Genomic DNA, 21,765 nt, shown 5'->3' with positions numbered 1-21,765 from the left:
GGAGGGAGGAGCTCATGAGCCAAAAAAAAAGAAAAAATTTATTTTGTTTCTGGAAAGTGGGTAGTTGACTCTGCGTATCTATTTTTCCTTTATTATGGATGGTGGGAGGGCTACAGTGTGGAGGGTTTTGGAGCTGGGAATTGAAACCCGGTCTCCCAGGCAAGGTTTGGTGTGTGGGGTCTGGGAGCTGGCTGCCCTTTTGGAGTTAGTATGTGGGAGCTGAGAGCTGGTTTCCCGACAGATTGCACTACATGGTCTGCCTTTCTCTACAAAACAGGAGTGACATATCAGTAGTGATTACTGTTCACACACTGTGTGATCACCTGTATATGAATTGATACTAGAAGCTGGATTGAAGTGACAGAAGATACTTCAGATAATCAAGGTAAGCTAAATCTAATATCTTATTTCAGCAAGCTTGACTCTAGCTAAGGACTTTTATGGTAAAAGGTGGACTATTTTAATGCTAGAATTTCTTTCTTGTTTTTTTTTTGTCATACAACCTGGACAAAAAATATGTGTGCCAGTGGCTTGAAGAAGAAGGTTTGGGTGATTACTCAAAGGCCTTTTCTAGTGAGTTAAACATTGATAATGAATTATCAATGTTCCCTCACTTTCACCTGATTGTGTGCCAGTGGAGGCTCTTAGTACAGGAGTTGGAGGACAGACTTATTCAATCTGTTCCACTGTCACCATTATTATGTGCCCATACTCAGATTGCTCTCATTGGACCATGCATTACTTTGTTGTTTGTAGATTACTCACCCTGTGGTAAGTGTATCTTGGATCGATGCTACTAACTATCTTTTTTTCTCTTCCCTCTCTGCTATGTCACTATTGCTGGAGATTACATGAATTTCACCTGCTGAGGACAGCCTGATGTGCCTGGCTTGTGCTCTAACTGTCTTGTTGCTGATTCCACTGGTCCTATGCTCACTGACCTGTTCCCCTCGGGACCTACACGGCCTCTCCTGTTCTGATAGCTTATCCTCAGAGAGTCTCCTTTCTTTATCCATCATTGTTCCAAGATTTTTAGATTTTTTCTCTTTAAAAATGTCAACATTGTAAACATTGGTAATTGTAACATAGAATGATGGATGTCCACAATAAACAATATATGGGATTCAATAACTTTTTGCCTTATCTGTAGAATACAATATGTTTTTTCATAGAACCCTCAGAAGACAAGAGAGTTCTAGGTGAAACTCTTGAAATATGAAAGGGCTCTTGGTGGAACTCCCTGTGTGGGTTTTGGATGAAACTCTTAGAAGGTGAAAAGGTTCTGGATAGAAACCCCAGTGAGGGTTCTGGGTGAAACCATTACACCACAGAAGGGTTCTCTGTGGAACATGTCATAGGCAGTTCAAGTTATAACCCTCTATGTTGGGGTCTAGGTAGAGCCCTCTGAAAGGGTTTCAGGTGGAACCTTTATGAAAAAGTTGTACTGGGAACCACGCCAAAGAGCCCTATATCGTTCTAGTCAGCACCTTTATTTCTAAGAGTGTGTATGGCAAGGCAAGGCAAGTTTTTGAAGGGATTGTTGTGACAAATTTAAGATAGGGAGTTCTCCCATTATTCTTCCAATTGTTTTAGGTGTAAGTGAGTTCCTCAAAGTGCTAAAATACATTACTTTACTATTAAAGAAATGTGTTTCAGTTTTGAGATAGTATACTTTCCAAATGTGAGGAATGGTCCTTGCTTCAGCTTTTGAAAAGCTAGAATAACTTTTATGCACATTATTAATAATAAAGGTTTTGAAATTATGGAAAAATTGAGGCTGAACTGTGAGAATGCGCTAGCACTCAGGGCAGCCACCCCAACACCAGATCAGGGTGTGCAGCCGGTGGTGCAAAGCAAAGCCAGATGGGCATGTTGTTGAGTTACCTTAGTTGCTGGTCCCTGTCAACTTATAAATAATTGTAATGCTTGGGTATACAATGTACTCTAGCCATTCTGCACACATGACACACAGCATATGTTTGAACATGTCTGTAGTTGGCCAACAGAAATACTTAAGACATAAATTGCAATTAGTAATGAATCAATATTAGTTGGCCTAGCATCTTGAGCTGTCAAAAGTCATCATACCTGTTGAGGCTGGCTGTTGTTTGCTAGGTTTTCATTTATTGCAAAGTATTACATCAGAAGAGCTGGCATGCAGTAGGTGTCTTACATAATAGCACAGCAGAAAAAGGTTTGGAATTGTTTGTCTTGAAACTGTACATGGAAACTGTTATTCCAAGTGCACCTTCGATTACACTTCACTTGCTTTGAGGCAGAGGGCGGCTCAATGAAAACATTGCCCTACATCTCACTGATTGGTATCTTCTTGGAGCTTCAGGAACTACTTGATAACATCTTCCAGTACTGTTAAGGAGATACAGTCATGGATCAAAGGTTTCAGTTTCTGACAATATTCCCCAAAGGCTCAATCAGGGGTCCAGCTGAACAAGGCTTGCCTATTTTTTCATAATAATTTAATATTATGTTAAAAAAAGGATTATATATTATTATTTATATATTTATTAAGACTCTGTTGAAGTAAATAAAACATGGTATTTGAGGTAAGGTCAGCTGGAAAACAAACACTTGCTCAAGAAAACAGTAATCATCTTAATAAGGGCATTTAAAAAAAAACTTTAGCCAAGAGAAGGTCACCAAAGGCCGTCAGCTGAATGTACTGAGGATCCAATCAGGTTCAAATATTGATATAAAATAATAATATATATACAATATATAATTTTATGTTACCCATTAATTTATATGTCATATTAATTTGGAATGTATTCTTTTCATAGGTGGTTGGCCCTAAAGTAGCTTGTAGGGTTTGGGAAAATTAAGTTGTATGATGAACCAAATCTACTGACAATCAACATACAGTACATGATATCTTTACTGCCATAGTACAAGCATTCCTGATGACCAAATTAGGGTTCTACAAAATGTCATGCAACAATGAAAATGAGTAATGAACATTAGGCTGTGCCTTCATAAAACTACAGGCCCACAACACAGGTATCCACATTAGACATAGTGATTTGCCCCAGCCCACCAAAAACATAAAGTCTTCTGTACAAGTCTATGCCTGATACTGACTGATTCATCAGCGTGTCTATTCTGACAAAGTAACAGTTATGTAATAGTAGCATGATAGTTAATGAGGAAAATGTTCCAGTGACCCCCTCTGGTAGCTGTAAGACACTGCATTTGTGCATCTGCAGGCTTGTTCATATATCTCATTAAGTGAAGAGAACGTGTCTCATCTCTAGAGTTTCAGACAAGAGGTCATGCTCTGCTTTTCTGTTTTATTGGAGTCCATATAATTATAATATTAGCATGAAATATAATTTTTATTGTGATACCAATAAGAATATCTTAAAGTAGTTAACACACTGTATTTTACAACATTGTACCTCAAAATAAATATACAGCATGCTACTTAATATTCTAAAACAGCAAAACCAAATTTTACAAATAGCATAGAAGCTGAAAAAATATGAAACTCATGTGCAGTGACATATGTACAATGTCTCTCCTTCCCTCACCAATCTGTATGTCACTTGGCAATCAATAAAATTTGACTTCATAGAGAGAAACCTTAGTCAACGATAAGTATATAGCTAACACCTTCTGGTCAACCTTATGCTGGATCTTTTTGTTGATGAGCAAAGGAGAAGACGCCACCCTGTTTAATGATGCTCAATTAGATTATAACTTTATTTTTAAATGATTATGGTGTACCAAGCTCCAAAGTGTGATGTAGTCCTTTTTTTTTTTTTTTTTTACGTTTGAGACATATAGTACATTGACAGTTATATTTGAATCAGTGGCAATTTCTTAACTTGTGGGACACTTTGCATTTGAAATGTCTGTTACAGATAAGACAATAATAATACTACATCTTGGATGAATTAAAAAAGTGGAGCTTTGCACTCATTTAACTTGTATTAACAGTTCATGCATTCATACTTTGTGGTTTACAGACATAAGAAATCCAAAACTGGCTGACAATGATCAAGCTGAAGCAATTAGGGTAGTGGCATTGAATGAAGAAAATAAAAAGACTGCTGCACAATGCTATTCAATAAACATGGTTTATTTCACATGACTATCAAACACAAAGACAGAAAATTTGCAACACATATGTGATATACAGGTTTATATGTGCCGTTGTTACATGTAATACCTTTGTTACTCATCCACTGCTTTTTCCATCTATTTTTAAACAAAGCTGAACAGGGTACTTTATATTCATTTTAAATACATTTTGTAAATAAAGCTTAACATGTTTTGAACACTCACACCTTTATGTTTAGGTAATACTCTAGCATTTTGATCTCCTATTTTACTAGTGGAGGTGGAATCAAAGATTAATCTCAAGCCTTTTACCCTGAACTTTTACATAAGACCTGTAGTGAGCAGGAGCCTGCTGTAGAAGGTCAGTAACGGTGTGGTTAAATTGATTCACTACAGATCTGACAATATCCAGAATGTAATTAATGGCGCCATTTATAGTCTCAATGTCTACAGCTATGTTTGCATACTTGGTGATTGTTTTCATCAAGTTTATGTATTTGTCATAGAAAGCATTCATGTAGACAGCAATGGCATCAAGGACATCGGACTTCAGGGTGTTGTCAACAAAGTCCTGAGCTTTGTCAACAAAGAATTTCAGGGTGTCACCCAGGTTCTCCAGAACCATGTCTACACTCTCAAAGTGTTTAAAAAGATCCACAACAGAATTAGACACTGTCTTTATCCTGTCCCTAATCTGGTCTATTATTTTGGCTCCAGCCATGACATCACCAATGTGCATTGTGACGTGAATTTTACTGATCATGTCAAACACAGCATTGAAAGCATATTCAACATTAACAGCCACCATGTGGTTTGCCTTTTGTACCATAGTAGTAATGCTAACAGTCATCTTATTGACCACCTCAATAAGAGAGATCATTTCTTCAGAGCCAGGCAGTTTGACCTGGGTCTCCCTCAGCACCTTGATGGCAGCATCTAGGAAGACCTGAACAGTCTTCTGGTACTGAACAACAGTGTTTCTAAAGAGGATAGACACCTGGCTCAGATGTGGGCTATGGTTCTTTGCAATATTGTGGGCCTCCTCAATATAGTCAATAATAATAATCTTCAGCTGAGCAGCATATCTGAAGAGCTGGTATTTCTCAGCAAAGCTAGACAAGCATGAGGTGACAGCAGGAAGCCTTTCCTGTAGTCCGCTAAGCATGATGTCAGGGGCATCCATGTTGAAGAACAACTTCAGATTTATTTTATCAGCATCCTTGGCAGAAGCTCTCATGGTAAAGATATCAACATCCTTCCCAGGATCAGACTGTTAAAAAAACATTTTAAAAAAGGATAAAATGAGATGTAAAACTCTTGATCATTTTAAGTTTGCAAATGCAATAGCAATATGAGATTTTATATGAGATATTCTTACAGCATAACGGCCATAAAGCCTTGCATTCATCTGAGATGGGACCCTGCCATGGAGCTGAAGACCCAGGAAGCCAGTAGAGGGGATAGAAATTGTAGCACTGATTCCATCTTTGCGGGCAGCATAACGCAAGTTAACATCTGTGAAGGAAGGGCTGGTGATATCCACATTCAGGGTGGCACGGGAGTCACTGTAGAGACACAGGAATTTGTCACTTTGGTAAAGAAGGCAATTTAACCCATAAAAACACAACTATTTTACAGGGAATACATGAATATACATGATATATTGTCTGTTCTTGAAATATAAGTAAATATGTATGTGTGTGTGACCTGTAACTAGTCAAATTACAACAAATCCCCCAAAATAATATGTAATGCTTGTTTAAAGTGTTACCTCAAAGTATGGGAAAAAACATGTTGAATGTCCATGGTCAGATCAGCATGGGTGAAAACCCCTGTCCCAGTCAGGCTTACTCCAGCTTGTTCACAGTTAATGGTAATGGCAGCTGTTGAAGCACATTGACCTTAGTTAACATGTATTATTGTGCTTTTTATTTAACATATAAAAGTGTTTTATTCAAAGAAAAAATAACTTACAGTCCAGGTCATAATTCAAGAAGTAGAGAGCAGAGGTCGCAGAGGACTTATAGGTGACTTTGAAGACAGGGGCATTGCCCTCCACTTCTGCTACCAGGTTTGTGGTGTACAGTTGGCTGACAAACTTGGTATTGATAGAGATCTTCTGCTTGGCAGCTGTCACTTCAGCAACAGTTTTCTCATAGAAGGTGAGATCACCCAGATCGCTTGGCTGAGACATATCAATCTCAATATCAGCAGTCAAGGATGTTGGTGCAAGATCAATGGTAGCCTGGGCCACATGCTTCCCCTTGGTGTTGAAATTGAACAGGTTTGCTTCGTTGTTGCCAGTATACTTCAGCACTGCATATACACGGCTCATGGAGGCTTCAACAGCAAGATTCTCATTTATATCCATGCTGATGACTTTGGTGGTGGCATGGTTAAGTTTGGCATCAGCAATGATCTTGGAGGTGGAGCGTAGACCGTCATTATTCAGGTACAGATTAACCTCATTATCCAGGATTCCCAAAACTAGATAGTCTTCAAGCACTGTGCCATCCATGTTTGCCTTAGTGGATGACTCCATGGAAACATCCTCAAAGGTTCCCTCCAGCTTCAGACTGTGGTCTGCCTCTGCCTTTCCAATAGCATTGATAACAGGGATGTTGAAATCACCCCTCATTCTCATGGTGGAGATAGCATTTGCTTTGGTTTTGGTGTCTGCAACCAGATTTTGGTTTGCTTCCAGGTTGAGTATGGGCAGGGCAATCTTTGCAACAGTAGTCACAGAGACGGCAGTTTCAAAAGTTTCAGTGCTCGTACTGACTGTGCTGTCATGAGTGCCTTCAATGTGACTATTTTCCAGGGACAGGGAATTGGCCAATTTGATTCCTCTCTTGGTGGTCAGACTGGTGGTACCATCAAGTTTGGCTTTAAGGCCCTCAAATACAGAGGTGGTGGTAGCTCCCATACGGAATACAAGATCATCCTCAGCATACAGTCCAGCATTGACATTTAGATTAATGATAGCAGACTTGAAAGACAGTTCTGTGATCAGGTTACCCATAGGGGGAATGTTGATCAGACCCATTATATCAACAAGGGGGGCAGCTTGGTTTTTTTGGTAAACAATCTTAGCATCCACATCAACAGTTTGTTCAGTGGTAGTCAAAATGTTTTTCAGCCCAGTTTGGTCATACAAATCAAGTTCACTAATGGCCGGGGTATGGAAGTCAACAAATGGAATATCAATCTCAGGAATGCTGATGGGCCTGGTCAGGAAATCAAGGTTTGCAGCTCCTTCTACAGCAGTAATGATGGCAGCCTCTCTCTCATTGTTCTCTACAGTGAAGTTCAAGAACAGTTTGTGCTGATTGAGACGGGCCAGAGCTACAGTGTTCATATGTTGTATGTCGGGCCTGAAGGTTGCAGAGTAATCATTCTGCAGATCCATTTTGGCAGTAAAAGCATCATTGAAATTGAACTTGGTGTTTCCCTTATTCTGAAAGCTGAACACAACCTCAGTGGGACAAACAGCAATATTGATTGTATTGTAGAGGACTCCATTAACAATACCAATTAAATCTGTGCTATGGGTTGCCCTCAACTCAAGCTTCATGTCTTGAAGGTTGGCATTTATCGATCCCACTAGAAGGCTGTTTTTGATGGCAGGACCTTCTGCTTCAGAGCGAACATCAAACTTAAAATAGCTGAAGATGACAAAGTCAGCACTCAAGGTCTGTTTCATCTTCAGAAGGAATGTATCAGTGTCGCTAATGAAAGTAAACTTGACTGTACTCGGATTGACCATGACTTGCAGATCACTCTTGTGGGTGCTGTCATGAGAGTTGAAGGTGGTAGTGCCCTGATTTCCAACAGTTATTGTAATAGTAGTACCTTCCTGGCGGGCCATTACTTTTTGAGTCACAGATGTCTCACCAGTGAGGGCAATGGCGGGGAGGTTGAGCGCATGTTTATAGGAAGTGTCAATTGTGGTAGATAAACCACCCTGGGTAGCTAAGAAAGCTTCATTTAAAAGCTCAGCATTGTAAGCTGCTGTGGTGGCCTTTACTATGGTCTTGGCTGAGGCCTGGGCTGAAAAGTCATAGAATGTCACAGATACATGGTGGTCCACTGCAAGGAAAGCATGGGTGAATTTAAAGGTTTCAGCAGCAATCACACGACCCCCCGTGGGAACAGCAATGCGAGCAGTGGAATCCAGGTTGAAGTTAAGGCTTTCAAAGCTGAGAGATGTCCCTTGAGAAGTCAGAAAAGCTGTCAGCTGTGAAGTATCATCCACATCAAGAGAACGCTGGACCTCAGCAGCATTCCTAATAGTGTAGATGGGGGAGTTGACTTTTATCTCAAAACTCAGTTTACCAAATCCTGGAATCCTGATCTCACTAGGAATGACTGGCATATTAAATGTTGGGAGTTGGAGAGTCTTAACGAGTTTCTCTGCTGGAAAAGGAGGCAGAGTGGGGAAAGAGAACTCACGTACAGTAATCTCAGGAAGTGAAAACTCAGGCAGGGCAGGAAGGTAGGTCATAGTCAGGTCCCCAAATGAAGCACCAATCTCAAACAGTTTCACCTCAATGTTGAGAATTAAATCAATTAAGTCAATGATTCTCTGTTTAATGTCATCAGTTGAGATGGTACTGGCTTGCACTGTATGGAAGCCTAAGATGGTGAACTCAGGGATGTCCAGCTGTGTTGGGATTTCAAACTGTTGAAGCTTATCGATGCTGATCCTCATGGGAGGCACAACAAGATCAGTGAGGAGGATGGTGAATGATGGTGTGTTCAACTCAGTTTTTTTCAGCCCAGTAATGAGCCCGTCAATGATCTGCTGAATCTCACTGATGATCTTTTGCTCTGGTGTGACCCTCTTTATCATCTCAACCATATTGGTAAATATATCAGTGATGATGATTATGAACTTAGCATAGGACTTGCTTACCAACTGCAGATAAGAGGTCATTTCAGCGCTCAAATCCAGTTTTGTAATTTCCTGCTTTATATTTTCAACCAATCCCTTTAGATTATTAAACATGACATTGTCAATAATATCCTTCACAGTTTTCATAATTTCTGCAATTTTGATTTCTCTCAGTTGTTCCAAAGATCCCCTAATAGAGGAAAAGACAAAGTTGGCAAAATCTCTTGTTGCCTCAAGTTTCTGGGGGATTTCAAGAGACCTGATGAGTTCATTCACATTAGCGACCATTTGATTGGTATAATCCAAAAAGTCATTGTAATCAAATGAATTCAGTTTCTGTTCAATAATGCCAAGATATACATTCAGCTGTGTAATTATTTCCCCAATCTCAGTTGCTTTCATGTAGTTGATAGCACCCTGGAAGGCTTTCGTGAATTTGGTGGGGATGTCTGTGTCCTTCACTAATTTGGCTACAGCCCTGATGGTTTCCTCAATTCGGAATTGCTTGATGAGCTCTACAACTTTTTCCAGGATGGTTTGAACCTTCTTGTCAACCTCAAACTGTACAATCAGCATTCTCATCTTGGCATCAAATGTGTTGATTCTACCAACAATGTCAAAATCCTGCACCAGTTCCCTAACATAATCTGTCATCTCACTGAAAATCTCTGTGGGAATATGACTCATTATTTCCTCGATGTGAGCTTTGACATTAATGGATGAAATGTACCTTTTCAGCTCTGCAGCAAATTTCTGCATGTCAAAGTTTTCAATTATTTGTTTCAAACCACTCATTATTGTCTGTAGTTTAGCTCTGATTTCATACTTTGCATCGATATCATACAGGAATGCAATGCTGCTGCCCTTCAGCTTTTCCAGGTCAATCTGCCCTATCATCTCCCTTATGGTATCAATCACAGACAGAACCCTAGACTTGATACCATACTCCTCATTTATGACATTCAGCTGCTGCTGGATATTCTGAATTAAGGTCTCAGGGAGGTTGCCGCTAACAAAAATGTCCTTCATCATACCAGCAAAGTGTTGGATGTAAACAGTCAGATCAGCCAGCAGTTTCTCAACAGAAACCTTCAGATTCCTCAAAGAGGCCTCTACATCATCTATGGAGATGACATACTTTTGGCTAAAATCATTTAAGTGCTGTTTCAGCTGGATGAGTTTGCCTTCTATATTCAATTGAGCAACAAAGTCGCCTACATATTGAGGAAAAGCCTCAAGCTTAGCCCTTATCTCTGCATTGTTAATGTAATCGTGCAGTGCCTCTGCAAACTGTACAACACAAACCTTGATGCTTTCTAAAACAACGGAAAGATCTTCAATTAGAGGGAACTGAATTATATGACTACTTGTACTCTTGTCATATTTGAGAAAGCCAGAGATGGTGAATTCTTGGTTCTCTCTCGAGTCTTTGTTGACAATGTTTGTGAGGATGGTGCCAGAAATTTCCATTCCAGTTCTTTCAGCAGTGTTGTAAACACTCATGTCTTGACTGAAGATGTGCTTATTCATTTTAGACTTCATTCTAAAATTGGTCTTCTGCTCTTGGAGTGACAGAACAGTATCCCAGTTGTTGTCAATCACTGTCTCAAGGGAAAAACCATTATCAAACTGCTGGGTCACAGATGCCCTGCATTCATGTGAGCTAGCAAGAGCCAGGGGTTGTGCTTTGAGGAGGAACTTGCCATAGAGCTGGGCACTGTGCTTTCCATACATGGTCACGTCTCCGTCAGCATTGAAGATGGCATCAAGGTTGAAATCAAAGGGAACAATGCTGCAACGGATGGTGTGGTCAAAGCGCATTGGCTGTGAGTTGAAGCGGGCATCATTGGTGATCCTGGCAGCAAGACCAATAATTTCAAGCTCAGTGTTGTGGTTCATATGCGTTCCAAAGAGTTTTCCAGTGGTGCTGCACTTTGCGTTGGCAGTCATATCAGCATAGTTAACCTGATAGGTGTGCTTGATCTCTTCCTCCTCATAGGTGGCTTTCATGCTTCCAGTCAGGTCCATCTTGTAAAGCTCTGCCTGCAGCTGAGCCTCATTCATGAAATTGGCAGCCAGAAGTTTCAGGTTATTATTAACATTTGCAGAAGCAGTGTAGGGTTTCAGGTCGATGGTGATATCATGAGTGTAAGAAGCATATTCACTAACGGTGGCTTCAGCCTTTGAGTTGAAGTCAAGGCTAGAGAGAGTAATGATCAGAGTGTTGGCATTATCAACCTTGATGTCACGCATTGCAACCTTGTTGGTAATGGATAGAGTAGCTCTTGAAGCATCAAGCCCAGCACTGAAGGTGTTTTCCAGGGACAGGGGGCTCTGGAGGGTGGTTGTTCCACTTGTGGTCAAACCATCCTTGTTCATTTTCAGAGTTATCTTGTGAGTACCCTCATTCTCAAGGAGCTTCACAGTGGCATCACTGTTTACAGCCAGACCATTGACATCAAGAGAGGCAGTCAGCAGAGAGTAAACACGGTTTTCAGAATGGTCTGCATTTGTCTCCATTCTCAGGACAACTTCGCTAGCACCAGCAGAGGCTTCAGCCTGGTTGTGGATCTTCATACCAAGAGCAAGGGCATTAGCATCACATTTCAGTGAGAGCTTGCTGTCTTTGAAGGAAAGGTCAACAACATGGGTCAAGGTGTCTTCAAAGGCATTGGTGTTGAACACAACTGAGAATTCGCCATTGACAAGGGTTGCTGCAATTGTGTTCTGGGCCTTAACAATTGTAGAGTCAAACTGAACAGAAGAATCGATCTTTGCTTCTGGCCTGAATGGGAGGATGGTAAATGACTGGGTTGAAATGGTCTTGCCATAGAGGGGTCCAGCGTTGAACATTCCCTCAAAGTTGCTGTCGGCAGAGATTTCTTCAGTGTTGACTCCAGCCATACCAGTGTGCTCCAGTGCAATATTGAGACCAAAAGGGCTTGTGGCTTCAATCTTGCTGCTTGATCTCAAATTGATTTTGTCAGTGATGGTTGCATCTTCAACAATACTAATACTGGCTTCAATAAATTTATGGGCCAAAGAGCTTTTCAAGTGGGCCTTGATGGATTCAGCGGTGGCCAACATTCCAGAGCCTAAATAAAACACACAAGAAGAAAAGATAACTGATCATTGCAACGATAGTGGGATTATATTACAATAGTAATAGTACATCCTTATAACTGTTAGTTAAAGACAATAATGTGACAATTTCTAAATTCATGAATGATATTTACTATGAAATACCTTCAATCTTAACTGAGAGGATGTCAAGTGGGGAGGTTCCTTTCACATTAAACTTAGCAGAGTAGCTAGGTATTTCCGCAACATCTTTGCCGGCAGCCATTGAGGCCTCCATGTCGTATAGGTTGCTTTTCATCAATGTTGAAACCTCAGCTTTGCCAAAAAGAGGAACAGACAGAGTAAGGCTCTCGGGGACAAAAAGCTCTGGGATTGGAATCTCTATGGACATGATCTCCAGTCCAAACTGGGGTAGAGTCACATAAGGTGTGGTCAAAGCGGGTGGGAAGTTGAGCTCTTCTGTTGACTTTCCTCCAAGAGGGAGAGGGATAGTAATGGTGAGTCGCTCATTGTTGAAGTAGTAGACAGCCTTTGTCTCGCTGTTAAAAAGACAGAAGCCAAATGCATAAATGTTTTGGGAATAAAATCAGATCATTTAAACAATTGCCATGAACTTGTGTACACTTACGCATTCAGGAACAGTGTCTCTGGCAGGGAAATCTCAGGCATATCAGGTACTCTGAAGTTCTGAATGTAAGGGATATCAGCACCATACTTGTCCATGTAGTTGTTTGCCGCCTAAGAAACAGATAATCCTTGTTTTATGCTTGCTTCACATTTTACCCATGAAAATCAGATTAATTATTAAATCAAAGATTCATACCTCCACAAACTCCTTAAAGATGTGACGGACTTTCATGTCAGTCTGCCCCACTGGTGCATCAAGAAGTTGGTTGCCGTACTTCTTAAACATAACAGCATTTGGCAAGATGGTTGTCTCAGCATTCACATCAGACTTGAACTGAACCTCAACCTTGAGGCCATCTGCAACAATAGAGAACAATGAAATCATAAGACATGTGGAAATATCCTTTAAAAACCCAGGTTAAGAGTTAGGGGGAAACTTACTCTAAACAAAATTGATTTTGGCATTTTCTCCCAGGTAAAATGGCAGGTTTGCAACCAAAATGTATTTTGGTTTGATGGCTGCAGTCTGTGTAAGCTCTAACAGATGTAATCAAAATCTTAATTCTGTCTTGCTGATTGCTCTAAAACCAAGTTGCCTTTATATGATCAACAATGTCATGTGATTTTTTTTTTTTACCACAGAGTTATATAGTGCTACCTTTGGGTCCCAAATTGTCTAACAACATTTAGAATCAGCATTATCACCAGCTACTGTGACTCAGGTTTAGGAATTTAAAAAAATATGCACCTATCTAAGAAGTAAGTAACTATTAAATGAATTGTTAAGTAATCTGAAAATTGAGTAACTGGAAAATTACATTACCATATTTCATTGCAATTTTCTGCTCAGATGTGGCATCCATGACCTTGATTTCACTCTTAAGCTGCAATTCCAATTCTTCTTCACGCTTCAGGTTAGCTGTGACAGTGGCATCAGTGTTGATTGAGGGGACCAGAAGTTGGACTTGCAGCATACCTTCCCTCATGGCCTTCAGACTGAAAGATTTACCAGTGAGTCAGCATAATCTCAATCATAAGGGTGACATTTATATTATTTGGTCAGGATACATGGTTAATTTCTTACTTGGCACGGCCAACCAGGGAGAGCTGAGGGATGTTCTTGTTAATAAGGTCAAGAGAGATGGAGTGAGTTCCTTTGCCCTTGGTGTTCCCATCAACAACGCCCAGTCTGAATCCAGCCTCCACATCATAGTCAGGGATCTGGAAGTCGGCTGTGATGACATTCTTCCTTCTGTTATATTTCATGATTGCTCTGGCTTCTGTGGGTTCTGCACCTATTGTTGACCAACCAGTGCAGTAATATTACTTAACTCCATTAAACCTCTCTAGATTGAGCCAGTGATGAGGTTGAAAGATTTTTAAATATTGTACATTACCTTCAGCCCTCAGAACAAACTTCACAGAGTCAACCTTCTGCCTGCCTTCTTCTCCTTCCCTGAGGAGCTCATAGGCAACAGTGGCTGTGTACTCAGCGACTTCACCAGTAGGGTGGAGCTCCACAGCAAATCTATTAAGAGTTAATAAAGAGCCAGATTTCTTAGTAAGATAGTTTGAGACACAATCATTTGCTGATGGTTCAGAGTCTTACTCACTTGCTGTCTCCGGTGAAGGGGAAGTAGGGGGCTGTCTCTTGAGAGAAAGCATCAGTGTACTTCAGAGCAGTGCAGTATTTCATTCCAGCGAAGAAGGGAGTGCACTCACTAACGTCAACCTCATCCTTCAGCATAGGGGGGATGGTCCTCACCTCTGATCCAGTCACTGCCACCAGGGTATTTCTATGTATGAAAGTTTAAAGGATAGAAACTTTACTTTAGCTAAAAGTTGCCTTGAAACCAGAAGTGCATAGTGAATTGTACATTATCTTCTTAGTGCCTGTTGAACCCTTACTTTCTGTGTTTCTGACAGGTCTTGGAATTTAAGTGATAGCAGTCAAGAAGTCCTGCTTAGGCTTACGTCATTTTGATGAGCTTGGTAGAGCTCTTTGGAGCAGGGATGGTCAGCTTGACTTGGTCACGTTCCATGGAGATCTTGGCACTGAGCCCACTCTCATGGAAAATGTTGGTGTGTATCTCTAATCCAGAATTGACATATTCAGGGATGTGGGAGCCAACCTGAGTTGCAAACTCAATGCCAGCAGAGGGCATGAAGGCAACTTCGCTCTGTATGGAGACATAAGAGGAAAGTCAGTTGTGATTATTCTATGTGATGTTAAAATTGTATTTGACAGTAAACTTATATGTATATGTGTGTGTGTATATATATATATATATGTATGTATATGTATATGTATATATATATAAAGATAATTTTAAAGACAATTACCATGTCACGAGCAATCTTAAGTCCACCCTTGATACCAGGGGTGAATGTACCAGACAATGCAATCCTCAGAGGCACACCAGTGACAGTAGGCAGAAAGAATTCATTATCCATGAAGATGTAGTGGGCAAAGATCGTATTGTCAGCCTTAGTCATCAGTTCCTTCATTAGCTTTGACAGATAAAAACACATAAAACACAATTGAAATTTAAATGATAAGCATGGAAATAACAAATAAATAATTAATTCTGTTAGCTATATTTACTGAAAATAACTGCTTTAACTTACATCTGTAGGGAACATCTTGAACATGCTGTCAATCATCATAGCAGCAGAATAAGCCATCTCCTCCATTTCATTGGTCCTCAGATATCCAAGCTCATTTCCTAAGAGTCTCATATACACCATTGCCTCTGGAGACTGTGTGCTCTTCAGTTCTGTTACCAGTTTGTTGAGGTTGCGTCCGATTTCCCTCATAAGGTTCTGGGAAGCCTAAACAGAGGTGTGCACACTATTACAAAAGTATCCCCTTCATGTGTAAAAATTACACATGATGAGTACAGTTGTTTTCAGTCTGATTAACCAAACGGATTGCTCTGAGTACCTGTCTCTCCATCTTGTACTTCTTCATAGCTGGCAGCATGTTCTGCAGGATCTCATTGACTCTGAGTGGCATGTTGTCAGCAACAAAGTACATTGTCTTGAGGGCAGTGTCAGGGAAGAATCCATTCTCTCCAAACAGGGCATCAACAGTTGGTTCAAATCCTTTGCCCTCCATACCGACCTGTAAAGGTGACAAAAATTTCATAGTCACAACTGAACTTACTGAAAGACAACCTCAACCATGATTTGTATTAAAATAGCTCAAACTGTTTACCTCCATCATGTCAATGTCATAGCCAAATGCCTTAAGAGTCATTTCAAGCATGACTTCCTTGGGCAGGTAACTGGTACCCTCAAAGATCATGTTGCCCTCCATAGATCCGATCTTGTAGTTGCGAGAGAACTTGGTGGGGTCCATGATGGGACCAATCTCATTACCCTGCAGGGCATCACGAATCTTCTGCCTCAGTCTTTATGAAAGAAAGAAAAAATATCATAGTTATTCCAATGATAGTGGTCAAATTGGAAAATCTACTCACCAAGTATGTGAAAACACAAATGTAAACATTAATATAAATATAAACCTGCATCAACTCTTCACTTACTCTTGGGTCTCAGGCTCAGTTGAAGACAAGATGTTGGTAATGTGGGAGATCACAAAGCTCATGACTTGTTTATCCTGCTCAGTGGGCAAGGCATTGGTCAGCTGAGCCAGTTCACTTGGCTGGGGGTCCTTCATAAGTACCAGATATGCAGCAATACGCTTTTGCATGGGGCTAGCGCTGTCCAAGAGTACCTGCATGAGAACCTCTCTGCCCTGTGACCAAAAGAGATCAATAAAATGAGCCTACAGTAGATATAAATATTACAATAATCTGTCAAACCAATGAATTTGACTTGCCTCTTCAGGGACGGGAGTCAGCCTGTATACTTGGATGGCAGCCTGCTGCACAGCAAGGGAAGCTGCAGGTTGGTTCACACATTGGATCACTGCAGCTCTGAGTGCAGGACTAGCAGGCACAACAGCTGGGGCCATGTTTCCAATAACCTAGAATCAAAACAAACAAAAAAAATCATTCTCTTCATTGAGCAGAATGTAAATTCAGACATGCTTTTGGGGACATCCAGTGGTGGTCAGGTTTTGACTAAAGTTAGCATCTTTTATTCAATGTGAAAACCTTTCAAATGTTAATGTTTGTCCTGTCTTTTAATATAATTTATGGTACTCTCCATTTAGCATAATTTTCTACCTCATTAATTTTTTTCCTTTTTTGGCAGTGGCAGTGTTATTTCACAATGCCATTCTGTAGGTCTATGTTCAGTTTTTGTTTTTTTTAAATCAAAAATTGAAGAGAAAACCACAGAGGTTTTTGTAAATACATAACTAAAAAAATATGTAATTCAAATGCATCTGATAATCTACCAAATGATTTATTGCGCATGTATGCAGTAATTCCACAGATAATATTGTGACAATTTTTGTTTTTTTAGATACCTACCCTCAATGTCATAAAAGTGTTGTCTTTGTGACCAGAACAGTCACCCAACTGGGCTGCCATGAACTCAGCAACAGAGTAAATCTCAGGGATCAGTTTTCCTTCAGTTTTGTAAAACCTGTTATAGAGAAAATTGATAATGAAATTCCAAGCCTGAATATCTGATTTTAAAAACATCCGCTGAAACATCCAGCTAATCCTCTACCTTGATTAAAGTCTGGTTAACTTCACTCACCTCTTGACAACATTGCTCAGGGCATACATGATGGGCTTGCTGATCTTGTATTTGGCCATCTCAAGCATGTCATTGATCAGTAGGGCAGAGGGATTGGACACAAGTCCCATAGCAAAAACAGCGGCATCAACCTCAAGTGACGAGCTGTCAAAGGTCCTGAGGATCTGCATGATGGCACTGCTGCACTCAGGGGTTCCACACTGGGCCAGAACCTGGTAGGTCAGGACACGGGACACTGCAAGAGCCTCAGGAATAGCAGGGCTCAGGGTCTCAGTCTTCATTCCGCGGACCATGGTGACAAGCTTGTGGAAGAGGTGGGCCCTCCTCTCACCTTCGGTCTCAGGCAGAGTGGCCAGTTCTCTCAGGAGATCCAGACATGCAGCTTTATCCTGGACAACAGACTTGTCCTCGACAGCCTCCATATGAAGACCCAGAGCAATGTCACCTGTGATACACAAGCAGCATTGTAGAAGTGAGTTAAATTTATCTTTAGTGACAATTTCAACAATGAACCATAAATTAAAACAACACAAATTAAACCATGGACTTACTTCGGTCAAAGACTCTGTCGTTGTGAGGAGAAACCTGAACCAGGGTCAGTTCTTGCTTTCCAATGTTGGTAATACCATACTCTCCCCTGTAGGAAGAAAACACTTGGTTAAAAAGTAATGTAGAACACTTGGATAAGACACATCAAATATCAGTACACTTACATAATGGAGCATGGTACAGAGTGCAATGTAAGGTTGGACTTACTTGTGTGAGAAGGGAATGAGGATGTGGTTCTCTGTGCAGGATCCAGAGGTCATGTGTTTCTTCTCATTGTCAAACTTGTAGTTGCAGGTCTGGGAGCTTCTGACCAGCTGGGCAAGAGGGTAGTGCTGAAAGTAGACAAAAAATCAAGCTAAACTGCATGATTCTTATCCAATGATTTGAACAACAATGTGGATGCTAAGGATACTGTTGTGCTTTGGTTTTACACTGCACTGAAGATAGGTTACATGCCAGTCAAGTAGAACTAGTACTTTGATACAATTTTCATTGGATTTTGAGTCAGTGAATTTGCTCACATCAGTTCTAGCAGTATTGTCTATTAGGCAGAATGTCATGAAAATTTTAAACCAGATGCACCCACGTGTTGCTTGGATGTCTTACCATGCCAGAGATGAGCGCCAAGGGGCTGGTGTGATCTCTCATTGGGACAAATTTGTCACATGTGGACAGATCTCTGCTGAGACTGATGTCAGTTGCAATGTCCTCTCTAGCATTGATGGAGTAATGGGTTTTGCACATGCCGTGGATAGTGGGCTGAAATGGTGTGAACAGAAATATTGATATCATTTCAATACCATTGCATTCTTTTCATTGTGTTTGGGGAAGCAGTTCTCATATGAGGAAGAAGTGTTTGATTAAAAAATATGTAAGTCTACATTTGTAAGCATACAGTGATAAGTAAAAGACTTACCATGTTCTTGTTCTTGTCTTCTTCCAGCAGAGGCACAGCCAGGCCAGAGATGATACCCCTTTTGATGTTCAGGATGGTTGTTGTCTCACCGTCCTCAGGGTACAATTTCACATCATACATACCCTCAACTACAACCTTCAGAGGATATCTAAGAAAGTAGGGATTATTTTCCATAAAGTCATTTTGTAAATATGTTCCATTGCATAATACTGTATATACGCATGTTCATAAAACTGGATATGTCACTTAATGGGAAACTATACCTCTCCATTTCAGCAGCAAAGGCATCAGAGCCGGGTGCAGGACTGAACATAGGGTTGCCCTCTGTGTCTATGTTGACCACCTCACTCAGGCTACAGCCAGTGGTGTGGATGTTGAAACTACAAGCCTGGGGTACTTCAATTTCAACCTGTTTCAAAAGATGATTTTAGATTTTCCTTGCCACATATAGTGTAGGAAGAAAAACATAGATTATAACGTAGAATGGTGAAATTTAGCTGTCAAGAGAGTGGCATGTACTATACCTTGCAAGTGGCCTTAGGTCCATTCTTGAGATGTGAAGCACCATTGACGGCGTTCAAGGACTCAGCTTCGTACAAGTATTCATACTTGTGGTAGGCTTTGTACCTTTGGTTTACTAATAGAGAAGATAATGTTTTTTTTTTAAATTAGAGTTCTCTATACTACAAGAACGGTGAGACAATGCAATGCAGTCATGTAGTATTCATTTGCAAAATGTTGGGAAAAATACTATACTGTGTGTGCTGGCACCAAAGTTCAGTTTAAGTCTGGACTTTTAAAAACTATTGTTGATTGTCAATTTCTTTAACAGTTGCGGTTACTAACATTTACATTGCATACAGGTTGTGTAATATTAAAATATTGAACTTACGCAGGCAGGATACATGCTCCGTCTGTGCATCTGTAAAAGAAATAAAGAAAGTTAAATGCAAAACTTTGTTTCCTCCTGCAAGTAAATTATTTTACTCCAAAGAGAGTTCAGTGTTCACTTCAATTTGTTTGCTTTAATTATTATCATATTCATGGTATCCCTAATCAAAAGCAGCATGATGGTAATTAAAATATACTTACAAGCCAAGGCAAGAGTGATTAGGAGTATGAAAAGACAAAGCTTTGAGTCCCCCATGATGGGCTCGCTGAAACTCTCTCGTTGTGAGTACTCAGGTGAGACTGAGACCTTAACCTCTCCATAGGCTTTTTATAGCAAAGGTGTTCCATATGAAGGGGAGGTGGGTATTACATACAGTACTGTCTCAGCTCCAAAGTTCACTTCATATGTATGTGTGGAGGGACAAAGGCAACTAGTTCCATAAAGCCTTCCATGAATATGATTGCCAGGTATAAATAAGTTAATATTTGTGAACCCATTCAAGTAGCGTTCAGTGGAAGATAATTAGAAGTTACAAATAACCAGAAGTGCAATTCACATACTCCACATCACTACTGATGGGTATCATTCCAGAGTTTAAGTCATTAGATTGAGCATAGAGCAATCCTGATTTATAATAAATCTGAACAAATATGAAGAATCCTGTCTTTTTGTCACTGAGTTACTGATGATTTAATCACAGACTTTAACTGGTCTGAGTGGTTGCAATATCAAATTGTAATATGATACAAGGAATATCCTGTTTAAGCTTAGGTGACAAATGAATTTAGAATTGTTGAGTTTCTTAATACTTCCTTTCCAAATGTCTCATCATCGTGAATACAAAAGATGCCCTTGTATAAGTTTATGTCAAAACTGCATCTGCAAACTCTGAACACATAACAGTACATAGTAAATTGACCACTATGTCAGAAGATTTTGTTTTTCATTTTTTGTATGAATTGCTTTACATTTTTCTATATAAATCATATATTTAAATAAACAGTGCCAGTCAAAGGTCTGGACACACTTTCTCATTTAAGTGATTGGGAGGGTGTGTCCAAACTTTTGACTGGTACTGTAAATCTATAATTCATCTCAATATTAAATATACTTCTTAATAATCAACAGCTAAGATTAAATATATAAAATATTTAAAGTTTCTTTTTTTTTTGACAAAGTACTGAAACTGATTAAAGAGAAACAATCAAAATGATGCCACTTAGTCTCTCAACTTTAATTGGTGTGTCAAGTTGAGAAGTATATATTGCATAATCATACAGTTGAAATGCTTATTCAAAAGTACAAGCTAGAAACTGTGAGGTTTTGCCCCCATGCCATTGATAAGGAGTTGTAACACTGAACTTGAACAGGTTGTTATCAAGCATCTTGTCAAAGTGGCATTGGACTACAGTCTCTGTCCGCTGTGACATGATCTTTTGCACTTTTACATTAAATTATGTTTAACATTCTCTCAACTGGTTATCTTTTTTGGATAAAAATAATCTTATCATGACACATAGTGGGCCACACCAAAGGTGTAGTGAAATCATTTTGAGGCATAGTTGTTGCAGAGATATCTGTAATATATATAAAACTTCACCAAAATATTACAAAACTTTAAACATAAACAAACATATTTTCTCAATATTTTATCATATTCTTACTTTGAATGATATCGTCCTACAAGAACATCACATTTTCTGCCAAAGTTGCATGGGTTTTGGTTGTTTTCTGAGATTTGTTGTATGTATATGTTTATTTGTTTCGTCTGCAACTTTCTCCCTGCTATCAAGTGGGCAGGGCTCAGTTGGAAAAAGGTGATGTCATGTACTTATGTGCACTGATCAAGAGCTAGCAACATTTGAATCCAAATGTGCTGACAATTGTGGATTGTTTGCTCATGTTGCAGAGCCACTTGGTAACATATCAGTCAAAACTGATTAAACCACACCCATCCAATCCTGATGAAGCAGATTAGCTGACGTTTTAAATGTTAACCTCTTAATAAATGATAAGAGAAGATTTAGATTTTTTTTTCCCGAACTTAAACTTTGA

The 21,765-nt window shown here is 39.8% G+C and overlaps 1 protein-coding gene across 1 annotated transcript; it reads right to left on the bottom strand.

Annotated features, from left to right (window-relative positions):
• Positions 1-4,078: 4,078 nt before the first annotated feature.
• LOC137169517 (apolipoprotein B-100-like) lies at positions 4,079-20,100 on the bottom strand. Its single transcript, XM_067572747.1, has 28 exons — positions 19,911-20,100; positions 19,711-19,740; positions 19,343-19,455; positions 19,082-19,227; positions 18,819-18,966; positions 18,509-18,661; positions 18,110-18,234; positions 17,905-17,990; positions 17,354-17,798; positions 17,122-17,236; positions 16,524-16,670; positions 16,228-16,439; positions 15,897-16,092; positions 15,624-15,803; positions 15,308-15,511; positions 15,023-15,190; positions 14,654-14,859; positions 14,293-14,475; positions 14,077-14,207; positions 13,764-13,974; positions 13,503-13,675; positions 12,876-13,036; positions 12,681-12,790; positions 12,218-12,591; positions 6,052-12,066; positions 5,849-5,960; positions 5,456-5,642; positions 4,079-5,347 (listed from the first exon to the last, which is right to left on the bottom strand). Exons 1-28 carry the CDS (start codon positions 19,963-19,965, stop codon positions 4,364-4,366), a joined length of 11,370 nt encoding a protein of 3,789 aa, XP_067428848.1. The 5' UTR covers positions 19,966-20,100; the 3' UTR covers positions 4,079-4,363.
• Between the last annotated feature and the right edge of the window lie 1,665 nt (positions 20,101-21,765).

This window comes from Thunnus thynnus, chromosome 18 (assembly GCF_963924715.1).
Source record: "Thunnus thynnus chromosome 18, fThuThy2.1, whole genome shotgun sequence".
NCBI classification, from domain to species: Eukaryota; Metazoa; Chordata; class Actinopteri; order Scombriformes; family Scombridae; genus Thunnus; species Thunnus thynnus.
The sequence above is the reverse complement of the archived record's forward strand: the minus strand, read 5'-3'. Positions and strand labels throughout refer to the sequence as shown.